Source organism: Pomacea canaliculata, linkage group LG10, assembly GCF_003073045.1.
Source record: "Pomacea canaliculata isolate SZHN2017 linkage group LG10, ASM307304v1, whole genome shotgun sequence".
Lineage (NCBI taxonomy): Eukaryota > Metazoa > Mollusca > Gastropoda > Architaenioglossa > Ampullariidae > Pomacea > Pomacea canaliculata.
The window spans coordinates 15604758-15628263 of NC_037599.1; the positions used below are offsets into that span (position 1 = coordinate 15604758).

General features: G+C 38.3%; 1 protein-coding gene across 2 annotated transcripts; it reads left to right on the top strand.

The window, feature by feature from the left end:
- The first annotated feature begins 1754 nt into the window (after positions 1-1754).
- On the top strand, positions 1755-23224 carry LOC112573917 (transmembrane protein 65-like). 2 transcript variants are annotated; one of them, XM_025254618.1, is made up of 9 exons: positions 1755-2191; positions 2307-2457; positions 2838-2991; positions 15213-15251; positions 15455-15522; positions 17263-17317; positions 17884-17926; positions 18240-18345; positions 18986-23224. In XM_025254618.1, the coding sequence occupies exons 1-9, from the start codon at positions 2142-2144 to the stop codon at positions 19115-19117; spliced, it is 798 nt and encodes a 265-aa protein (XP_025110403.1). In that variant the 5' UTR covers positions 1755-2141; the 3' UTR covers positions 19118-23224. The 2 variants fall into 2 exon arrangements, with proteins under 2 accessions (XP_025110403.1, XP_025110404.1); XM_025254619.1 differs by having other exon boundaries at positions 1758-2457.
- Positions 23225-23506: the final 282 nt, after the last annotated feature.

Consider the following 23506-nt stretch of genomic DNA (forward strand, 5'->3'; position numbering starts at 1 on the left):
AAATCCCAGGTTGTCTGTGACACGGAGCTCACAGACCCCTTCAACGTCAGTACCGGGGTGAAGCAGGGCTGCATTCTGTCGCCGTTCCTCTTCATCCTGGCCATGGACTGGATCATGAAGACTTCCACCGACAGTGAGAGGAGAGGGATCAGATGGACCATGACTATGACAGCAACAACAACGCTGGAAGACTTGGACTTTGCTGATGACATTGCCCTGCTGTCACACCGCCACCAAGACATGCATGAAAAAACAAAGGCCCTCTCAGAAACAGCTGGAAACCTTGGCTTGAAGGTCAGCACAAAGAAAACGAAAAGTATGAGAGTGAACGCCAGAGTCCAGACGGCATCAAACTAAATGGAGAAGAGATTGAGGAAGTTGACAGTTTCACCTATCTTGGGTCCAAAATGTCAAACACCGGGGATGCGGAGGTGGAGATTCGAGCCCGACTGGCGAAAGCCAGCAGGCCTTCGCCTCACTCAGGAGCACATGGAAGGCAAAAAACATCAGCCAGAAGATCAAACTGAGAATCTTCAAGTCAAATGTTATCAGCACCCTCCTTTACGGATCAGAATCATGGAAGATGACCAAAACCATCAGTAACAAGCTTGACGTCTTCCAAAACAGATGCCTCAGGCGCATACTTAACATCTTTTGGCCAAATACCATCAGCAACGAAGAACTCCACCGAAGAACTGAAACCGAGTCCATCACCACGCAGGTTCAACGAAGGCGTTGGCGATGGATTGGACATGTGCTCCGCCAGCAGACAGCAGACCTTTCCAGAGTCGCCCTACGATGGACTCCAGACGGCCGAAGAAAACGAGGCCGCCCAAAGGAAACTTGGAGAAGAACAGTGGAAAGGGAGATGAAAGGAAAGGGCTGGACATGGGGTCACCTAGAGCGGGTTTCAGCCGATCGACATCGGTGGCGGACTCTGGTTGAGGCCTTATGTGCAACCTGATGCACGAAGAGGAATAGATAGATAGAAGTTTGAGGACAGAAAACTACATAATATGAATAAGTTCTAATTTATAAGTTCTACACCATTTTGTGATGGTATAATTAACATAAATTGCATACAGTTCAAGAGATAACTAAACTAATTATTTTAATTGCATCCTTTTCAGTACACATATAAGGAAACCTATCACTGGTCCATTTTTCTCCTGTTAATAGAAATAGTGCATACGATAAGAACCCAAACTATTCTTGCCAAGAGTTACCACTCATATGGCTCCCACTCATGCTTAAAATAGTAGGCTTGTTTTTTCTGTTGGAGAACACAGTTTTATGATTCAGAATGTATTGTTTGTAAATGTTGCTTAATCGATCAACGCTTTGTGTGGAATATTATGGGTGCCTTCCTTTTTTTTTTTTAAATATACAAAACGTATTCACGAAATTTTATAAAATGCAGCATAACTGTATTAAAAATCCAGTTTTGAAAAATTATAAGTGATTTAAATAAACGAAAATGCAAACATCGTTTTTAAGCGCTAGAGTTGCATTTTTAGGTCGATAAGCAAGCAGCAAGAATATGGTGGTTTTTTTTCATTTTTTTTCCAAAGATGACTGCTTCATCTTAGTCATCCAGCTAGCCCTACGCGATGCATTAACAAATGCACCTTACGTAAATGAACAAACTAAATTGTTAATTAATTTAAAATATACATTAGCTACGATGATTTTTGGGGTGGGAAGGGAGTCACATTTTTTGAAGAAAATTGCTTTCATGTTGCGTAGCAATATTACCTCCCTTTGCAAAAGAGAGGCTACTCGCACCGCGTACACTAGTCATCTCGTCGAAGTGTCTGTGCATTCGTGTTGCATGTTCGCAGCAGACGACAGTATCATTACCCTTGGAGATGATCTTGAACAGTGGATACTTTTCAGACTAAAAGGGGTTGATCTCTGTGTTCTTGTGAAGTTTGAGTTAGAGAAGCATACAATAGCTGAGTAGTAGCATTTGGTCCAAAAGCATCAGAAGTGTTAAGTTTTTGTCCTCGAAGGCAGGTTCGTGGGCGGCCTTTGACGTGCAGTAAAAACGAGATGATGAAACAGCGCGGAATTCGTAACTGGACAGCCAACATATGACGATAAGTTTTAACTGTGGACATGCATAATTCACCAATCCTGTAATGAGTTGTTCTGGAATCGGAAGTCGTCTGACCAATCCTTTGGCTCTAAAGTAATCTTTATATGTGGATATTCACTTTTTTGTGGTGTGAACGTGCCGTATTGATATTAGTGAGTTGTAAAGTTCGTCTTAATACTAAGAAAGTAAAATAAACTTTCACACACAGAAAAATGGCATTTTCATCGAGATGGATTTGCAGTCAGTGTTTGAGAACCAAAATTGGATTCTATCCGCTACCTCATGTAAAAAAACCGCGCCAGTTTCATGTGGCAGCGTCAAACTTGGCACAGAAACACACCTGGATGCCACATGATCAGGTGAAATAGTCCTTTCTAAAATATTTGGTCTTAACCCCTTCCTCTTCAACTCTATTTTAAATGGATATATATCTTTATTTTGAATTTTTAGTGACTTCACTTCAGTTATTGTTTAGCTTTTATATACATCTATATTGACACAGACTGGACAGAATTTGTGATGTAATAGAATTTAAAGCAGATTAATTTACATTTCCACTATTTATGTATGTAGAAATGTAATGTATCCTCAAGAATTTTTCTTATGTTCCCATAAAAATTTAACAATTAGAACTAGGGTTAGGGTTATTTAACTTAACAATAAAACCTATATTTCATTTCAATCAGACATTTAATAAGTTAATCCTTTAGTACCAAAGAATTATGTTTAAACTCCATAGGTCCCAAACAAGTATGTGACAATGTACCGTGATATTCATGGGCCATCACTGCATGATGATGAGGCAGCTCGTGAATTTGTCTTCGCTCTCAACAGCAAAGAGCGAGAACATTTGCTAGCACAGCTTCAGACATTTGCCATTGCACAGAGTACTGGTAAGTACACTTACTAAACATCTCATCAGCATATATGGTGGTGATACCTTTTTAATAGCATATAGAGTGTTAGTTTGATTACAGCAGCTGAAAAACTCTTTGTCTGCCAACCAGAAAAAGGGTCCTTGCTAAGGAAAAGTGAAAGGTAGCAAAATGAAAGGATAAGTAACACTGCACTGCTATGAGGTTGTTGTTTTTTTAAAAAAAAGGCAACGGCCATATAGGCTAATTGGCCATGGAAACAATGTAGTGTACATGGTTCACCATTGTGATGCAGCAACCCCAAACGAAGCTAGGCTCACCTTGCTTTACAAAAAAACAGTTGACATTTTTACAAAAAGAAAGACAAAATATTCCGTGAAGCTACCTATTAAAAGAACCTTAAAACTCATAAGGGTAATTTTAACACACACACATTGACACACAGATGGTCATGCACGTCAACATTTATACAAGCAATAGATTTTTCTACCTTGTCTCACACTACACACACTCACACATGCATGTGCTACTATGGTCAGTGTATATGCAGTCTGCACCCCTTTTTGTAGTAGAGACACTTGAACAGGAAAAAAATGGCAGTAAAAAAAGTTGAAAGTCACATGCAGCTGTTGAGTGGGATGTTTACCTTTTGGGTTAGTGAGTAGGGAAAGGATATTTTCTGGTTTTGCAAATACAGTCTGCTGGGATGACTGCTTTTCATGACGTTTTGTTTAACAATACTGCAATGAAGTGCTGAAGATAAATACAGCATAGGACTGGCCTTCCTGTGTATGTCACATAGTGATAGAGGTACCACCATAGATCACATTTCAGTGATGTACTTTTATATCAGGAGAATTTGCCATATACATGTACATAGGGTACATTAGCAGCAGATGAAAAAGAAGCAGCGATTTCACAGTCAGTGTTGTCTGTAAAGAATAAGACAGTGTATTCTTGCAACTGTTTCTCAGGGATTTTAACTGATAATTTGTCAAACCTTGGCATTTCTGATTTATTAAATTTTTTTGCATGCCTGTGGAGGTAGAAATCAAGTGCTACAAATTCTTTAAGGGTGATAATGAAATGTTAATTATCAAATTCTCCATTATAAATTTTTTTAAAGCTTAGAGCCAGAGAGAGAAATTTTGCTATCTAATGTGTGTGTGTGTGCATGGTTTTCAATATTCAGTTTGTGCAAGTGGATAACAATTTTGTAAATGCAAAGCTGTCTTACATTTTGCAGCAAGATTAGATCAAGCTTAAAATTTGTGCATAAATATAGGTCACTTTGGGACTTCAGAATTCAGTCAGGATTAGATTGGTGTCCTTTTACACAAAGTTATGCAGATTAATCATTTACAGAGCAGAGGGCTACGGGCAACAATTATTCTTTAAAGCAAAGTTTAAACAAGAGCTGACAGGCATGTACTATCTATTTAACATCTCTTTCCCCAACTTTTTACACTTTTACATGCACACAAATGCACACAGATTGTACCACTGTAACACTGTAACCTCATTCTGGCATTTCCCCTTCCCATTTACATTTAATCAAATCTTTTAGGCAGTAGACATCACACTTCATACCATAGACATCATCTGGAGAGCAGCAAGCTTTACACATACCCATTATATTAATGGCTGACCATTTTCAAAGACATGGGCTTAGATTGTTGCAAAAAGCAGTTGTCTGAAAGTGAATAATTGTGTTAAGATTGAGACAGGAATTATCTTTTTTATTTTGAAGTGTTGTGAAAAATATCTACAATAACTGGTATAGAAGTTTCTTGTTATCAAACATATACTGGATAGATTAGTTCCACTCCCCACACACATAAATGAGTCAGAAGTTTGAGTTCAATCAATATGTCGCTCTTCCTCCCAACTTGTTTTTCTTTTTTTGGTCTAAACTAACGACACCATCATGACTAGTAACCTGTCAGCATATTAAGGTTAATTTGTGTGCCTTTGAACATTCCCTGAGGTACATGACTTAATTGCAGGCCAAATGGGTAGCACAGTGGTGAAGCGTTTGTCATCAATATGGTGGGGTCGTGGGGATTGTTGTTCAGTAATTAATCAATAATTAAACAATAAAACCGTAAGTACACCATACCCACCATTTTAATTTTATGACCACAAATTTTCATTTAAAGAATTTTAATTTACAATGTTAATAATCATGTAAATAATCAGTAATTTTTTTAAACATACACATGGACATGCATGTAATCTGTACTTGTAATCACTGGTGCCAATAAACCTTTTTTCACCAAAGCTGCAGATATGAGAAGCATAGACGGCAACCGTCTTTGTTGGCACGATGAGCGACACCGATGAGAATAGCGCGCCGTCCCTGTAGTTATCTCAGGTGTAAAGAGCTTTTCTTTAGCTGGTCGCGAGTTTAGACAGCAGACAAACATCCGGCAACAGATAGAACTATAGTGGCTTTTATCGTGAAGCTGGCAGTCCCGTAGAAAATAGTATGTGGTCAGATTGTATAGTGAGTTAATGATTGAGATGTCAACAACAGGCAGGGACGCAGAAGACACTTATAGTAATAGTCACTAAAGTACTTAAAGCGGTGCTTGCCCCAGGCTGTGATCAATAAAAACGGGGAGTGAATGTCATAGTGTGATCAGGAGGAAAGAAGGAAGCAGCAGGCAAGTTCCAATTTCGTGGTCAATAAAGTCCCTGATGGAGCTGCTCCAAGTACCCCAAGAACCTGGTTAGGAGATGACACAGACAAAGCATCAAGGTATGGAGAACATCGGCAACAAAGTGTGTCTTTCACAGCCCTGTTTAATCTGTTTAGTGAGCGAGTCGATTGTAGACGTGGTAAAAACTAGAAGCGCAACACCACATTCGCTTGACAAATATTTGACTTGAAATGTCAAGATGTGTGCGATACATTGATACATATGTACCAAGTTATAGGGTTCATGTGGAAGACACGAGGGAATTGGCGATACATAGTTGTCCTCATTATTACAAATCCCGAAATTCAGTTTTGGAAGATGGAATCTGTTGTAAAACTTATTGGCGGCTTTTCATGGAAGAATGAAAGATCGCGGGGCTAGTATCCACCCAGTGGGCGGAATAGATGAAAACAAATCGAAATACATATACATTGTATAACACATAGGAACAGAAGAGTGCGAGAATGCAAAAATGGGAGAGAGAAGTACAAATACATAGCATCATTATTAACCATTTTCGGGAAATTATTGTGTTTTCCAACGGTAACATTTAGAACATTACATATATCGTCAGCACAGGCTAAAAAGAAAATTTCTTCATCCAGTTCTAGGTCTTCATTTGTATTCGTTTGCGCTGCCACTGTAATAAATATTAAAAATCTGTAGGCATTTATACTGACACTTACATATCTAGAAAAACAAAGAGACAAACATTGATTGTACAGCTGGACTTCAGCACGGATAAGTGAGTGCAGATATATAGTTCTGCGTCCTTCCAACCACTTTTGTTTAATTTGTGCCTGTCTTGCTTTGCAATGTTTTCACTCTATTACACTAGACTGAAAGTCTGAGCGCACATTAAAAGACTTTAGTTGTCTCAGACAGTACAGGTGGCTATGTACTTTCATTATAACTTTATTATATCATACATATAACTTAACTATAATTTATATACATGTTTTATCCGAGTAAGTTTAGCATAGATAATTATACCTAAACATTTGTAATTTTCTACTATTCTTACCATATGCATTTCATCAAAAACAACCCTGCCTTTCTCAGAATCGACAATAATTTCTTTCGGTTTTTTTTTTTACATTCAACTGTAAATAATTTAAAAGTACAAAAATGAGAGCACAGAAGATATGCAGTACGCGCTGATATGTGTGTCCGCAAAAGTTTAATTCTGTATAGTGCTCGCAGCTGTCCCTAGAGGAAGAACAGACAGAAAGTAAATATTCATGTGTGCACTCAGACTATCGTATAATGTTGAGCCGCATGCCGATTTTGTTGAAGATTGTCAGTGCACCTGTTCACAAAAGGGTGACCCCCTCCCGGGCTTTAGCACAATAATACTGACGAGTACCGTCTTCTCGTTGGTCTATAAATTAAAAATATGAATTGGCCAACACTTTACAGCTGTAGCGAAAGTGCTACATTAGGGCAGCCTCGTGTCCATTAAAGCCCATGTTTGAGAGCGGGTCTGATCGGAGTGTGGTTCTGTATGTCGCGAGACCTGCTTGGTCTGTGTGGAAGTCTGTGTGGACGGTTTGACAACATTGACATTGACGACTAATCTGTGTGGTAAGATGACTGTTTGAGATGAAGCAGGATGTGGTCGTGTATGTCGCCTTATCCGGGTGTAAACTTCACCGCATCCAGATAATCAATCCAGTGCAAACGTTCCTTGCATGTTTCTCTCATATCGGCAGCAAACAGCCCTTCGGATAGATCAAACTGACTAAGAATCACTCCTCCTTCCCCATTACCCCAATCCCACGTGGATGATGCTGATGTCCTTTGATTCGGGGGCTTCCATCTGTTGGAAAACATATCGAAGGAAGAAAATTCTTCTCTGGAAGACAGTGCTTCCGTTGATTTCCTCTGGGCATTGCAGAGAGGATGTCTGATATCAAGGTACTTTTGTTCCTGTGTGTGCATGCGTAAACCGTTTTGAAATCGAATAATGGCAATCAGCAAGATTATTACACGAAAACATATGTTTCTGTAGTAGAACGAGTCGCCAGACCTTTGTCCCACTCCGAGCCTCCTTCCTCACCTTTGTACAGGTCCGGCTGTTTTGCTGTGATACAGCCAAAGTTGGTGACTCAGTCAGATAAAATCCCCTCCAACCCCGCCCTTGCCTTCATCTTGAAGCGCTTGCTGTATGATCATGTCATTTATGACAGATTTCTCTCGCTGCCCCATCAACAGCCAGCCAGCACTCGTCTCCCGGCTATTCCGAAACAACGTGAAATGGCTGTCGGCCTATTTACCTCGATGTAAACTCGAACGACTTGTCACAAATGCCAATAACTGCGCAAGTGCGCTTGGAAAAAACTTGTTTTCGTGAACCGTATCAATAGCTGTTTCACTAATCTTTAACAGACATGCTACTCGCTCGTTGTTTTAAAAAAAATGAGCGAAGCAATACCTTGACAGACTTGCAGCACTTCTCTGAAGCCGATGAGTGTCTCTGCATTTTCTTCTCTGACGTCAGTCCGCAACACGGCTGAACAATTATTTGTAAGAACAAAAACACTAAACCCTTGCGTTGCTTGATGTGAGATACTTTTAAGGTTCTGAAATGCCGAGCGTGTCGGTGGCAACACGTTTAATTGTTTAAACATGACAAGGTTGTTTTCTTCAGCAATGTTTAACGTAAGTAGTCGTGCCTAGGGACCTTAAGACAGAGAAGAGTAAAAGCTTTGAGCGAAACAGTGGAAACTAACAGAAAGAGAGCCGTCCTATCCAATGCGCGAGGTGTGATGGAGGTCATAATATTTCTTTTTATGGAAAGATCATGACTATAAAACACTGTTAGCAGTCTTCTATGCGTGTGTGTGTGGATGTGTGCGTGAGCATGCAGCCATAACGCTGCTTGGATATGATTAGATATTGGCCACGACATTTGGCATTTCTAGCAGCATCAAGAGTTCATGGGAGGGGAAAAAGATATAAAACCGCAGTTCTCAAAATGTTTTCAGCGATAACAACACATGTGCATCGTGCCAGGATGATGTTGCAATGCTCAAGATGACACTTGATGACCATTTGAGAGGAACTTCAGGCTTGTGACGGCAACGAAACAGAGGTCGAGCAGCAATTTTTTTTTTAAAGTGCACCAGGGACCGATGGCAAAAGAAATTTGTAGCCGCAGAGTGCGGGGGTCGAGATAGTACCATAATTTAACAGCCTCACGTGAGGGGAACAAGCAAGTAGATGACGTCATTACAGAGGAAGGTTATTGGTGAGGACCATCAAGCGCACTAAGGAATCGGAGTACGGCTGATAAGAACCCACGTTGATGAGCTTATTATAGTCTTGTCATTCATTCGTATCACGCTTTAGTAAATATTTATAATGCTGACATTTTAAATTTTTACCCGAATCGCGAACACACATGTAAAGCTTTTTAATCGTCCTTTTGTGTTCCAAGTTTGTTCTTGTAAATAAATCGGTTGCCGAAAGAATCGGTATACATCAAACACATCAAAAGGTATGCTTAAAGGAACTTTTTTGGTATGGTAGTATTAGGTCAGCGTTGTGGCTCAGGCATTTGTATACGGATGTCCTCAGGTACTTCACCTCTCTGTATAAAATTGCCTTCTTGATTGGACACTGTTGCCGAATATGTAAGCGTTACCAATATCCACGAAGAAAAATTGCCGAGGTTGTCACCTGTTTGGCAGTTTGTGTTTGATTAAAAAAATCCCTTAACGTGTCTCTCAGTTGTGTCCCAACTATAACGGTCCTAAGGGACATAGCTAACTAGGACCCAGCTCTGTGTCGACCGGATGTCGTCCCTATAAATATCGGGGTGTGGCTTCTGGGAGGTCAGCACGTCATGCTGACAATCATGTTGTGCAACTTTTGCCTTATTCTCATAGTTACCAGTGTGACCTTTTAGGTGGCAGATATGTTGCTGGCAATTTTACCCCACCCACCCCCCTTTTTATCGTTGAATCCACGCATATTCGTAAAACTGTCGAAATCAATTTTTCAAAAGGTGTCTCTTGTGATGCAATTTTCTTTTGTCATATACTGCAATCTGCCTTGTGTGTGTGTGTTTTACGAGAGATAGAGGAAGAGAATAACAATGCCGCTGTTGTGGATTCATTTGTGCTTAATAATGCAAAGGAACTTGTGTTTAATGTGACCTATGGTATCGTCATGGGGTTGGTTGTGAATGCTTAATATGCATCAAATCCATCATGATAAAACAGGTCACATTAAAAGCAAGCTCATCTCTCTGTAGATATTTTTGTGCGACGTTCACCTATATCACGAAATTCTCACATGAAGCCTAACCCCATTCCCCTTTAAAAGTTATAGTGAGGTGCAATCTGAGTGAACACACCCCTCTATTCTCGAGAACACGCATACAAACATCACTATGCCTGGAAAAGGATCAACTCCAGATATCAAAAGTGTATATCGATACGTTTACGTTGTCAAAGCTACAATAAATGGAAGAAGTGGAACCACATGTCTGTCAGAAATCTCGGAGTTCTTTTCGACTCAGTTTGCAAATCCATCTTTCTCAAACTCAGCGTGATCGGCCACATCAGACATGTCCTGTCTGTTGCCTCCACCAAGCAGCTTATGTTCTTATTTGTGTTGTCCACGCTCGACTACAGTGACTCTCTGGTCATACATCTTCCTGGCCGCCTGCTTGACAAGTTCCAGAGAGCTCAGAACAATGTTGCCCACATTGTATTCCGTAAGAGGAAGGCCGACCATGCCACACCGCTTCTGTTCATCATATCACTTCTGCGCGATCTCCACTGGCTGTCCGTTCGGGCTCGTATCGAATTCAAGATCGACATGCTTTGATGTGTTGTTCATGGCCTTGCCCCACTCTCTCTGTCTCAGCTTGTGTTGCCATACCAGCCTTGCAGGTCAGCTCACCCGGTTTCTCTCTATTCCGCGTATCAGACTGGAGACCTTTGGCCTTTTTCCTTCTCCGGCCTCAGCGGAGTCAGTACATTTCTTCCGATCTGGATTTAAGACATATTTCTTTCGGAGACACCTACTATAACTCGCCCATCTTGTTCACCTTTCTCCCCCACACTCCTATGTCTACGTTTCTTTATTAAGGGGTTATTAATGTTCTTTTACTGCTAACTGGCGCATGTTTATGTATGTATGTTGTGCTTGTTTGTATTCGATTGTGCCGTCTACATCATGCGGCCTCTTTCCCCACTGTTCCGGTCTCTATTGAAGCGCTTCGAGCGCGCCTCCGTATGGTGAAATGTGCTTTATTATTATTATTACTACTACTACTATTATCCGTGGACACTTGTGACTTCAAAGGTTGGACTTTCTGTTCATCATGAAGTTCTGGGGCTTGTATCTCGAGAACTTAAGGGGGCTGCTGTGATCATGAGCACTGCCGTGAAACGTGTGTTTACTATATGCTTTGAATAGTTTCAGAAAAGTCGATTTTAAAAATTTCTGAGTGTTGTGCAATCACAGGTTTGGAAGCGCTTGCACCCCCCCCCCTTTTTTTTTTCCTTTGGTCCTCGGGAGCATGTAGGCTTTATCGGTAATTAGTTTAGAGACTGTAAGTGCTTAATGTACGATGGTATTCAGATTGATAAATGCTCTTGTTTCTTTGGGTCCTAGCGGCGTCACGATTCCATAGCAACACCGAAGATTGACTGACATTAATGCCGGTGTACGCACAAATCGGGAACTTAATCAGTTTTGCAGCGGAGCAAGCCTATTACTGGATACTGATGTTTGACATGGCATGTCTGTGGTCACTAGTCATGGCAGGACTAAAAGAAATAACAGTGACCGAGTCTTCTAATGAAGGGGGATAAACGCAAACGTTATCTCCCCGCCCCATCGCGTTTTTTCTCCTTCGCCTTCGTTTCGCTCTGGGGAAAAAACTTTTTTTTCTTTTGCATCTTATTGACATATTCAGATGTGTCAATATCGATGCGTTAATTAAAAGTTCAAATCGGTCTATGCGCTTGATTCACTGGGAGGTGACACTTGGTGCGGTGTGGAAAGACCAAAGAAAGGTTACTAAGTTACTCTAAACATTCTATGTGAGTTAGGGATGGGCAAAAACGCCACGGCGACAAAGAGGTTAAAGAGTACGTTAGGGTCATATAAAGCAAAGCAAATAAAGCACACAAAAAAATGCGCTATAAAAATTTCCGTTGTTATTATTATTATCATCGTCGTCGTTGTCATCGTCATCATCATTTATTTTCTCCCATCATGCTTTTGAGTTTTTATTCAGTGAACTGCATACGTTGTAGGAATTCAGGAGGCATGCAGACACATATTCTTCCTGTTAATGCAATATGTAGTCTTTCCTAAAGAGGATATGCGCGACGGTGGTCATTTTTCCCATAATATGGCGTAGGCATCGGTTGGTAAAGGTCTGGAGCTTCTTGTTGATGGTGTTTGTCACTCTCCAGTTTCAGAACCATACAGTAGGACTGCCTTCACATTGGTGTTGAAGATGTGGGTCTTACTGAGGAAGGATAATGCTCGGGAGTTCCAGATGGTGGGTAGGCTGTTGAAAGCACCTTGCAGATACGTGAAGCGGTCTCTTTCCACGATGTTCTCTCCTTGAAGTTGGATTGGTAGTTCCTTATTGTTGTTAATGCTCATCACTTAGGTCTTCTTTCTGGTGACCTTTAAGCCAGTCTTCTCTGCTTACTCAGTTTGGTTCGTGCATGTTGCTGCCGATGAGATAGGAGATTAATGTCATCTGCAAAGTCCAGGTCCTCTAGCTGTTTGGTAAAGGTCCACTGGATACCGTCGTTATTGTCTTTGGTTGTCTTGAACATAATCCACTCTATGACCATCAGGAAGATTGTCGGTGATAATATGCAAGCCTTTCTTACACCAGTCTTCATTACGAAAGGTTTAGTGAGTTTGCCATTGTGGATGCACGAATGTTAACTTTTAGGGAAGTGTGTAACGAGAATTAGCTCTTCTGTACTAGTATTAACTTGATATCAGCAATCGCAAGGAGGCTTTCGCTAGAAAGTATATAGACGGATTTCACTGGTTTGTGTTCCTAGTTGGGAAACAGTCTTCATCTTTTTCCTTTTTTTAAAGTAGGCAGACTCTTTCTGGAGGTAACTCACGGCCCTCAAGACGACAGAGCAGGGTGGAGTGGACCATTTTCACTCACATGGAGTATGTCGGGGAACTGAGAGTCGGGGTGGAAGTGAGTACACGAATGACGTGTCAGGCGCTTGCAGGGGCCATGCAAGACATTTGGACCGACCAGTGTCAGACGGTTGCGGGGTCAGATTAGAACAGTTCTTCCTCTGCTAGTAAAGCTGACACTGCAGGCTGAGCTGTTTGCAAAACAGAGTACAGATCGATTAGCGGAAGTTATAGCAGAACTCGAGAGCCACAAGGCATTTTCTTTTGCTGTCAGGTATGCATACACCACACGTTAATCTCAGTGAATGTTCTTAACAGGTGGTGCTCAGATGGCATGAATGAGATAGAAGGTCATAGAAGGTTCGTGCACAGAAATATCTGAGCGCCATCTGTTGCTGACGTTCAGGGGCCGCAGTTATGACTCGAGAGTAAGTCGTTTCCCCAGGCCAAGATGGGGAACTCAAGAAAAACCGTCTCATTTTCGAAGGAACAGTGTGATAACTAATCCAGACCCCGTGGACACTACTTCGTGTATCTTTACCCCAGGGCATCTTTTCCACAGCTTTTTAACTACGGCATTGGTGGAAATCAGCATATACGTGGTCTGGACAGCGTTTTATAACTTCGAACATAAGACTTTGTCCCATCGTTCCCCATGTTGCCCCACCCTCGTTTCATAACTTTACGGCTCCTGGAGGTTTACGATGGCATATCGTGTGTGCGCGGGATAATACAGTCGATCTATTGCAAAGCTCTGTTAATAGCGTTATTTGGAGGAAAGCAATCGGAAACCAGATCCTGTTAGCAATAACAACATTATTGTGCATAATAACTAAGCGTTCTAAACAACCGTGGTCTTAGCAACGGTTGATATTTGCTGGTACAGTGTATTTACAGGAAGATAGATGGGCAACGACAACCAGAAGTACCAGAACTAGACATCCCCAATGCTAATAGAACAGTGGAAATTCTGATATGAAATGCTTCATTTTGGGAAAAAAGTAATTATATTTTTATGTTTAAAACATACGACATTGTCAATGAAAACATCTTCAGTTCTTGTAGTCTTATTTACCTCCCCCCCCCCCACCACATAGTTTTTTTCTTATCGTGTATTTTTTTGTCGCGAATGTTTACTTTCTTTTAATTTTATATCGTCTTTGCCTCTTATGCAAATGTATACGGTTGTGTATCATTTCCAAAACAAAGAATCAACCACATTACTGTTCACTATGACGATGGACCAGTTGTTACATATTTGCCAACTTCTTTCTCGTACTTTTTCACTGGTGGCGTGGTCACTGCACGAGGTCAAAAGCATCTTCCTGCAGAATCTCATCTCGCTAGTCCTTTTTGTGTCTTAGCAAGTCCGCTGGGAGGATTCAAGTCGCACGAAATGAACACAGAAACGCATTCACCAGACTACATTTGAGAGAAGTGCTCTCGTTTCAGATGTTGCTACGCTGACTTTTGCTTGAAGGAAAAATATTAAGATTGCAGAGGACTTGGAAAAAATCCAAACATGATAGATCTCTCTAGCGGGTTGGGAAGGGGTTGAGCTAAAGCTTACATCTCGTTTTAGTGGTTTGAATGAAGCTTAATTTTGACCTTGTAGTAATTGTAAGTTCAATAACACGTTGCTGACAACGTTAAACTATAATCGCTTCTAACGACGAAGTTTCTTTTATTAAAAAAAAAAAAAAAAAGACATATGTTAGACCCGCAACTCCTGTCAAAGAGATGACAGTACTGTCTTGGTAATTTGGAAGCTTGGAATCGGCTGCTTTTTGTAGGAAGTCGCCGAGTGTGTGACGTCAGCTCATTGCCAGTTGCCGGCAGGTGGCGCTGACAGACGCAATTTTCTTCTCGGTAAGAAGCCGCTGACTGTCGTCTGGGAACAGCGGGGGATTCTCCCTTCATTTAGGAGTTGATGAGATCGGGAGAGTGGAGCGCTTTAGACAGATATTGACTTTGTTTCAGAGCCATTCTAACTTTCGCTGATAGTAGATGAGGAGGAAGGGAATGGACAAACAATTAAACAGCAGAAATTTTCAAGACAAGTATTCCCTTTCCTTTAATTCCAGAGAAATGTCCAATACAAATGATAATAGACATTGAATAATGTCTGATAGCTACTGCTGTCCTCCACTCTGATGGATAAAAGGCTACAATATTTCCGAAAAAGCGAATGTAGTTGTAGATTATTAAGTTGATGGCGGGCAACTTATAGAGGACACAGAATGATGCCTTCTTGTGTGGTTGGCTAGATGTTGATTTGCATACATACTTGAATGCATATATGTAGTTTTTAAACATTTCTGTAACTAGAGGAAGAAAGAAGTTAATGCAAAAAGTTTTATTAAGAGATCATTTTACAAAACGTGTTACCATTTTCAGACTCTACAGGATCACCTACCTCTGAGCAGCTTAGACTAGGTAAGAAAGTATTTTATTCCTGCATGAATTTTTGTTGAACTCGCAATCCATAGTTGGCTTTTATTCTTGAAAGGTCGATAACTGAAATAAAGATTATTAAAATATATAGCATTAGTTTGCCACAGATTGACAGAAATAATAGTGTAATAGAACTGGTATGGTGTGATCATTTAATTTTATGTTTACAAATATTTATTTTACAGTGGCCTTGCATCAGGCATTGCCTTTCATTGGATTTGGCTTTCTTGATAATCTCATCATGATCATTGCTGTAAGTATCAACAGCTGTTTGTCTTTTGGTATATCATTAAAGTTACACAAATTTGTTTTTGGCCATTTTTAAAGTGCTTAGTGTGGAGGGACTGCAATTTTTCTGAGAGAAAGAGTGTAAAAATTATTTAACATTATTATTTTGAAGGAGCTTGTGGTGGTTTGAATCCTGCCTGCAAAATTGAACACCAGAAACTACTGACAATTGCTGAATGAGGTTGACTGGAGTGGCTTCAACATATTTGTTTATGGTGTCCAGCTTTTTGTGAAGTCTGAAGCTCTTAAGATCATTTTGTTGCCTCTAGTAACAGAACAAGAAAACAGAAAAAGAGCATGTTAAGAGGCATAGGCATGTAATGCAAGGCAAAATAAATATCAGGGGTTAACTGAAACTGATCATGCATTCTTTGCCAAGCTCTGGTTGCCATGGCAAAAAGAATATCAACTGACACTTATAAATTACAGAGGAGGAGAGATAAAAAGTGTACTTTGTTCAGGTGAAAGGGATAGCAAATTACGAGACAAGACTTGCCTGTAACAATGGGTTAAATGTAAGAGTTGCTAACCAAAAAGATTTGTGGATAATCTGCTTGATATTTTGTGGTATAAATTATATGTTGAATTGTTTGGGAAGTGTGAGTTTTATCTGTAAAATTTTAACTCAATAATATGATAGCTGCATGGCTGAGCCTTAAAGGGATTGCATTGAAGCCTTGGACAGCAAAAATTGTGCTGGCAAGATGACTTAAGATATGGACTGAGAAAGCATATGAAATTCAGATCAACTAAAGGATAATCAAACTTTAGAAGTAAATGTATTTTAATTAGAGCATTGTGTATTTTATTTTTTTTTAGGAGAGAGCTAAAAAGATGTATTATAAAATTTAGAAATTATAAAACTATTGGGGGACTGATAATGCTGCTTATCTTTTATTGTACATTAATACATTCAGATCCACACCAAAATAAATGTCTGTTGATCTTCGAAAACTGTACACATAGCATCTATGAGCAGACACACAGATACACATACTGTGCACATGCACTAATACACTAGCAGGCACACAAAGACCAAGTGATTAAATAAATATAATCTTATATGCTTATGCTTGATGGTTTATTGTGCAAATGCAATTAAAACAAAGTGAGCAGAGTGTTTTTGAGATGGGGATGAAAACAGCATTCATAATGTCACAGTAATGTTTGTGCGCAAATTCCTCAGGCACTTGAACCCTTTTGTGAAGTATGATCCACATTGTCTACCACTGATAAAGCCTGTGTAGACACATACCCTTGGGGAAAAGGGAAATAGTTTAGCGGCTAATGAAGAAAAAGCATTATCCCTCAGCTAGCCCTTGGCTACAGGTCAAGTCATGAATCTTTTATGGCATGCAGGGACAAAGCTTTCTTCAAGGAAAGATACAGAAACTGCTGAGAGAAAAGATTGCATGGGTTTTTCTTCTATGTGGCTTGAAATTAATTGAAAACATATTTCTGTACTATGAGTAATCATTACAATGCATCTTTCCTTTATGTGGTTTGAAGCTCATTCAAGCAGATTTCTTTACAATGTCTTTACAATGCAGCTTTCATTTATTGTATAAGCAGCTTCTAATCGATTAGCAGGCAATCAAGAACATTCTTATAAAGATGGGATGATTGACGAATGAACTAGTGAATGGGAGAAAGATTTATTTAGTGAACAAACTATAATTTTTTTTCTTTTTTCTGTACATTTTAGGGAGAATACATTGATGCTAAACTAGGTGCTGTTCTTGGAATTTCAACCATGGCAGGTATGACTGTGTGGGTGGGTGTGCTTGCATGTGTGCATGTATTTTTGACATGCATGCACATACAATGGAGGAGACAGTAGACAAAATGAAATGGGGTGTGGGGGAGGTGTCAATGAAGAAAAATTCATTGTTTTAACTAGCATGAGTGGATTAACAAATCAATTGGTTTTAATAATACAAGGAAACTAATTTTAGTGGATTACTATGTCTTTCTGCTTTAATAATAGAATGGCACTAGTATGAGTGAATTAACATATCAGTCTGTTTTAATAATATGAGGAGACTTGTTTAAGTGGATTAATATGCAATGAAATACAAATTTCTGCAGTAGCAGAGGGAAAATAAGAGAAAGGATTAGGGAGATTGTGGTGGTAATGCATGTAGATTGAGTTCTTGAAACTCTTGTATTATGGTAGAATCAAACAGCTCAAAAACATTTTTACTGCTCGTTATTTTTGCTACAGTTCTTCCATTTGTTACTTGTGCATTAATCATCCTTCTGTAATTTTCTAGTGAGTTAATAATGCTTGATTTGTGCTGTATTGTGAAATTTGCTTCTCCTATAGCTGCAGGCCTTGGAAACTTGATATCAGATGTGGCTGGAGTAGGGTAAGAATCTTTCTTGACATCCTCAGGTTGATGAATCCTACTGTAAGGCAAAGACATTGATGATTGGTAGTTTATTCTTGTGATTATGTTTGCAAAGGACTGGTGTCATTTGAAACAGGCGCTTTCTTAAAAGAAAATAAACACCCATCAGTGTGCTGTCCTACCAATATGTTCCATTCATAAATGAAAATCTGTTTTTTTGGGTTTTTTTTTTTTAAAAACATCAAACAGAAAATCTAAAATTTAGAGAACAGTATTACAAATATTCTTGCATTATTAAGACATGAGAATCTTTTTGCACCCTATTTTGCAGATCTGCACATTATATAGAGAGGTTTGTAGGTTGGTTTGGTGTTAAAACCCCACATCTGACTCCACAACAAGTTGACCTGAAGTGGACTCGCTGGGCATCCAGCCTGGTAAACTTTGTTAACATTTATTTATCCATGTAATATACTTGTATTACTGGACTGCTTGCAGACAAATTTTTCCAGCTAACTACTAAAATGAGGCCAATGTATACAAATCATTTGGTTAGCTACGTTTCAGCTTAACTACTAAAATGAGGCTTGTGCATACAAAGTTTCCGGTTTAGTCACATTTAGTGTTTAGGCTCGCTGAGACTAACAACGGAGAACTTTACAAGAGGCTAAGCATTGGTCTTAGCAACAGACAGCAGTCCACCTATACATGTCTGTGATTTACCTCTGTGCATTAAGTCAAAGAAATTCCTTAAACATTGTGTAGACAGCAGAAATAGAATTGATAGTTCTGGCAATGGGACATCGATTTCAAATGGCTATGCAAGGGAATGCAAGCTTCTACTTTTAAAGAAAAGAGGGGTAACTTGAAGAATATTTACTTCTTTTCAGACGCTTGGTGGAATAAATGAGTTCTGCTCTTTATAGAATTTATTACTGGAGGCAGAGACCTTACTAGATTTTCCTGTTGCCATCATTTCACACAAAAATTCTTGGTATTCACACTTTTCAAAAATTTGTGTTAATGTCATTAGCTTTATTTTTCCCACTTTATCAACATACTTCATATTTGTTTCAGGGAAAGATGATTGGGGTTACCATTGGTTGTCTACTGGGGATGTTTCCTCTTCTCTTTTTCAATAACAATGAGAAAGAAGACCTTAGTACACCAGAAGCATCAGTGCAAGAAGATACAAATCCTCGTATATAGATAGATCTGATAGATCTTGCAGTACAGTACTTGAGAATGTCCTGGAAATTTAGTCCACAAGTAATATATTTTAATGCTCTACCATTCAGAAATTTGCTGTTAAATACGAGTTTTTGTTGCCTCTGTTTTTATAATAAGATTTCCTACAACACTTTAACATGCAGTGTCTTGTAGCAATTGGTACCAGAATTGTGATGACAGATTATGATTCTGTTTACTTTAATGTACCTTCTAACAGTCTAGTTTTATTTCTGGAAAAGCATTAAGTATTTTTTTCAGAATGTGCATGTATACATACATGAATGAATTCTTTTTATATAACTTTTACATTTGCATGTATATATGCGCGCACGCACACACACATTTGCGAGTAATATTAAAAACAAATTGATTTCATTTAGCTTTATATGGGGCATAATGATTGAAGTGTAAGTGTTTAAATAACATTAAGGTAGGAAGAAACTACAACTATTCAGCAGAACAGAAAAATGATAAAGGATAAATATTATTGCCGCAAAACAAAATTTTAACATCATAATGTGCTACATGAGCATGATGTTCACCTCAAAATCCATGTGATGTCTATAAACCAATCTAAGGGTTTGATTTGGCAATGCATTGATTTTTTATTGAGAATGACAAACTGCCATTGTAGTGCTAATGTTTCTTATAAAACATTGTAATGTTGTCAGTGATAAGTTACTTCGATAACCATAGCCTTTTTTTTGTCTGCTAGGTACTTCATGTGTATATTTGGACAATAAGATTTAACATTATTAATTACTTAGAAATGAATGATTTACCCTTGATCATAAAAACTACATGTGTGTGTGTAAGAGTTAGTGTGTGGCTGTTTTAATTATGATGTAGATCTATTTCTGTAAAAATAAGTTTTTAGAACACAGTGTACTGTAAATTACAAAGGGGGTCTCTTTTGAAGCATTTAATTTATTGTTTTCAGAAAAACTCTTTAGTGTTAGGAATGAGAATGTAAAATTCTGAGGTTTTTTTGTTTTTTCTATTTTCTCAATTTTTACGTGATAGTGGGTGCTATAAATGTGATAAAATGAGTAGTGTAAGTTAAAATACCTAAAGTTTTGTTACAATGGTTTATGTCATGATTATGCTCGGATTTGTAATCATTTATAATGTTTGTATTATTTTTGTATGTTGTCAGTAAACTATTATTTATTTTTACACAGTATTTGAGATTTTCATATAAAGATCGTTTATAGCAAAGTGCTCTCATATGCAAGAAAAAGTTTTGGAATTAACTTTATTACAACCTCGGTTTAAATTAAAATAAAAAAACCTTTAAAATACTTTTTTCAAATGGCTGGGTGTTCAGTTTGTTGACGGAAGCTACCTCCCAAAATCTGATCAGCAACTCTTTTCTGTTCTTGATATACAAGGTTTCAAAATTTTGATATTACTACTTGTGCATTGAAACAAGTCAGAACCAATGCAGATGCTGTTGTGGGTGTAAAGCCTGAAAGCATTTGCATCTTGTAAATGAAAATACAGGGGTGGTATGGAGAACATGATTAGTTTTCTCCTATTTTGAATATTAGTAAAATGTAATCGACCAATCATATCAGAAGCATTTTTAGGTTGATGTTTAAAGCATGATTGAGACAATGCATTTTATTTATTTGTAAAGCTTTAAAGCTTAATTATGTTTTTGATTGATGCATTGTAATTATAAAGGAATTTTTAGATGATAATTATGATTTGATCTTTGGCTATATTGCGATTATGTTATTGTATCTAATTTCAAGCATACTTTATAATAATCATATTTACTCTCTCTCTATCTATTGATATTTGCATCTAGTGATACACCTTTTGACACTTGAGGTGATGGAAAATGGCTGTGAAAGCAATCATAAACCGAGTTACTGTGTACCTGACCAGACCTCCGCACATCATTTTGTAACCTTATTGCTTATCCTGGATTAAACAGCCCTTATATAGTTGGTATATCTTTTGATTTCTTTTCACCCTTTCTGCTAATAGTACAGGTAACAGTTCCATACATCAATTAAATATGGAAATAGTTGATATTTTACCTGTGATATTGTAGTGTGGTCTGTTGTCACAGTTGGGATCACCCAGACAGTATCTTTATCAATTCCATTCAGTTTACATTGCTTGTATGTTTTTAAGGGCTTGTATTCATGGCCATGAGCAACTTACCCAAGAATAAATTTTCCTGAACCTGGATAGGGAACTAGTTGATTAAGTTAACCTGATTCCTGAGCCAAGGGTGAAGCAGGAAATCTAGCACTAAAATGAACACTATTTTTTTTTAATCAGAAAAGCAAGAAAGAAGCTGCAGACAGTAAAATTTATTCATCCTAACCAAATGATGTTTAATAATGACCAAAATATTTATTTTCACTTGGAAACAAAATGACCAGTGGGGAGATCGGGATCCCCCTAGAGGCCATAATGTCTATTGCAATATTTAGTTTTGTTCATTATGTATGGTGTCGACTACTTTCAGACTTTGAATTCAATAAAAATGGTATGTACCAAACAGTTTTGTACAATTACATTTATTCAGTTTATTTGTAAGGCTGAGAAAAACTGTGTTCATTTTTATTGAACAAAAGAGATCTATATTTACCCTACATCAGAGAAAGTTATCAGAAGAGGCCCTCTGATAAACTTCTGGGTGGTAAAACAATTTGGGTAGGCCTAACCTGAGTCCATGAATTTGAGGATTTAGGTTTTATTTACAGGTAGTTGATGTACCCAGTCTGGGTAGGGAGACAGGTTGGTCAAACACGCTTCATGAATACAAGCCCAGAATGATGCAGTACCTCAGGTCTTTTACTTTTAAGTTTAATGGTTTTGATCTTCATTCGGAATTCCACTATAACTTTGATAGTTGAATGTTTATCAGCAATGATGTCAGAATCATTAGGAAAGATGAAGCCTTTGTGTGTGGATTTATTCTTGGGTACATGTGCCTGTAATGGATCTGTCAGTTTGCCTTATGTTGGCACATCTCAGTTTGAGAAGAGAGCAGTCCAGTTTTTTCAATGTTTTAAACATTTTGTAAAATAAGTGTTATCAACACATTTTATACCTCCTCCAGGTGCCTCATATTCCACTGGTAAAACTAATTGTACAATGCTTAAATTACATTTGATAAAAATACATGTTTTCATTACTTTGAGATGCATTTTTAAGTCATCACTTCCTCTGTGTTTGCAGACTGTTTATCCTAATATATTATTTCTGATTTTTTAATGATGTAGTAAAGCTATTTAATTACTGTACATGCACCTTTTAAAGTTCCTTATTTAGTTTACTAGTACAATGGGACTATTTTTGGGAGCCGCTTCTCCACATCAGTAATTCTGTTGCTGTGCACAAGGTATATGCAAACTGCCTTCTTAGATCTGTTAGAAGCTCATAGATGATTGTTGAATTGCTTCATATATTTAGTGAATGATTGGCAGTGTCAGATAAACTATTAAATCTCTAGTTGTCCTTTAGGATCTCCACTTTTTATTTTCACAGTGTGTTCTGAGTTGTCAAGACTTTGCTAAATCACTGATGTTGCACAAGCCCTTGTAGCAAGTATGAAATAAGTTAAATTGGAAGTAAACTAGCTAAGGGTCAAATAACAATTTATAGAATATAAATACAAAATTCATATTATGCTACTTCGAGGGACGTGCAGAAATTTAATTTGACTTTTCAGTTGTGCATTGTATTCACCTGGAAAAGGATAGAGAATGCTAGATAGCAAATGCACAGGCTAAGGTGCCAGAAAAGATTTTTAAGTTGTATTTCTGTTTGCTGCTAAACATTGATAATGTATTCATTTATAGGCAGTGCATGATTTGCTTTACACTTGGTATTTAAATGGTGGATTTTGTTGACGGTTGTTAGGAAGGTGTGTTTGGTTACACTTGGTGAGGAGCACCATTATGAAAGTGGTTTTTAAAATGATAATGTTTATTTCAGCAGTATTGCAATAGTTAGCATGTGGTTATGTCATTTTGGACACATTAATTAGTTGCAATGGATGTGGGTATTGAATTTTTTGGTATACTTTTTGATGTAGTACTTGATGTAAAACTATCATTTAAATGTCTTGGTGTTTTTGTGAATGCCTGTGATTGTGTAGTACGCACTTGTTTCACAAGATTTTGTCTTCACTCTACTCTGTGCGGGCAGTCCAGCTCCATTTCACCCTTTCTTTCCTATCTTCTCTTCCTCCCATTCTTGCTGCTGACTCTCTTAATAAAACACCAGATCGATGAGAACAGTCCCCCCCACCCCAAAAAAAAATCAAACAAGATAACAGACATCTTGACTATGCTCATTAGAGATTCGAACATAAAAACAAGCTCAGTTTAATATCTGAGGGTG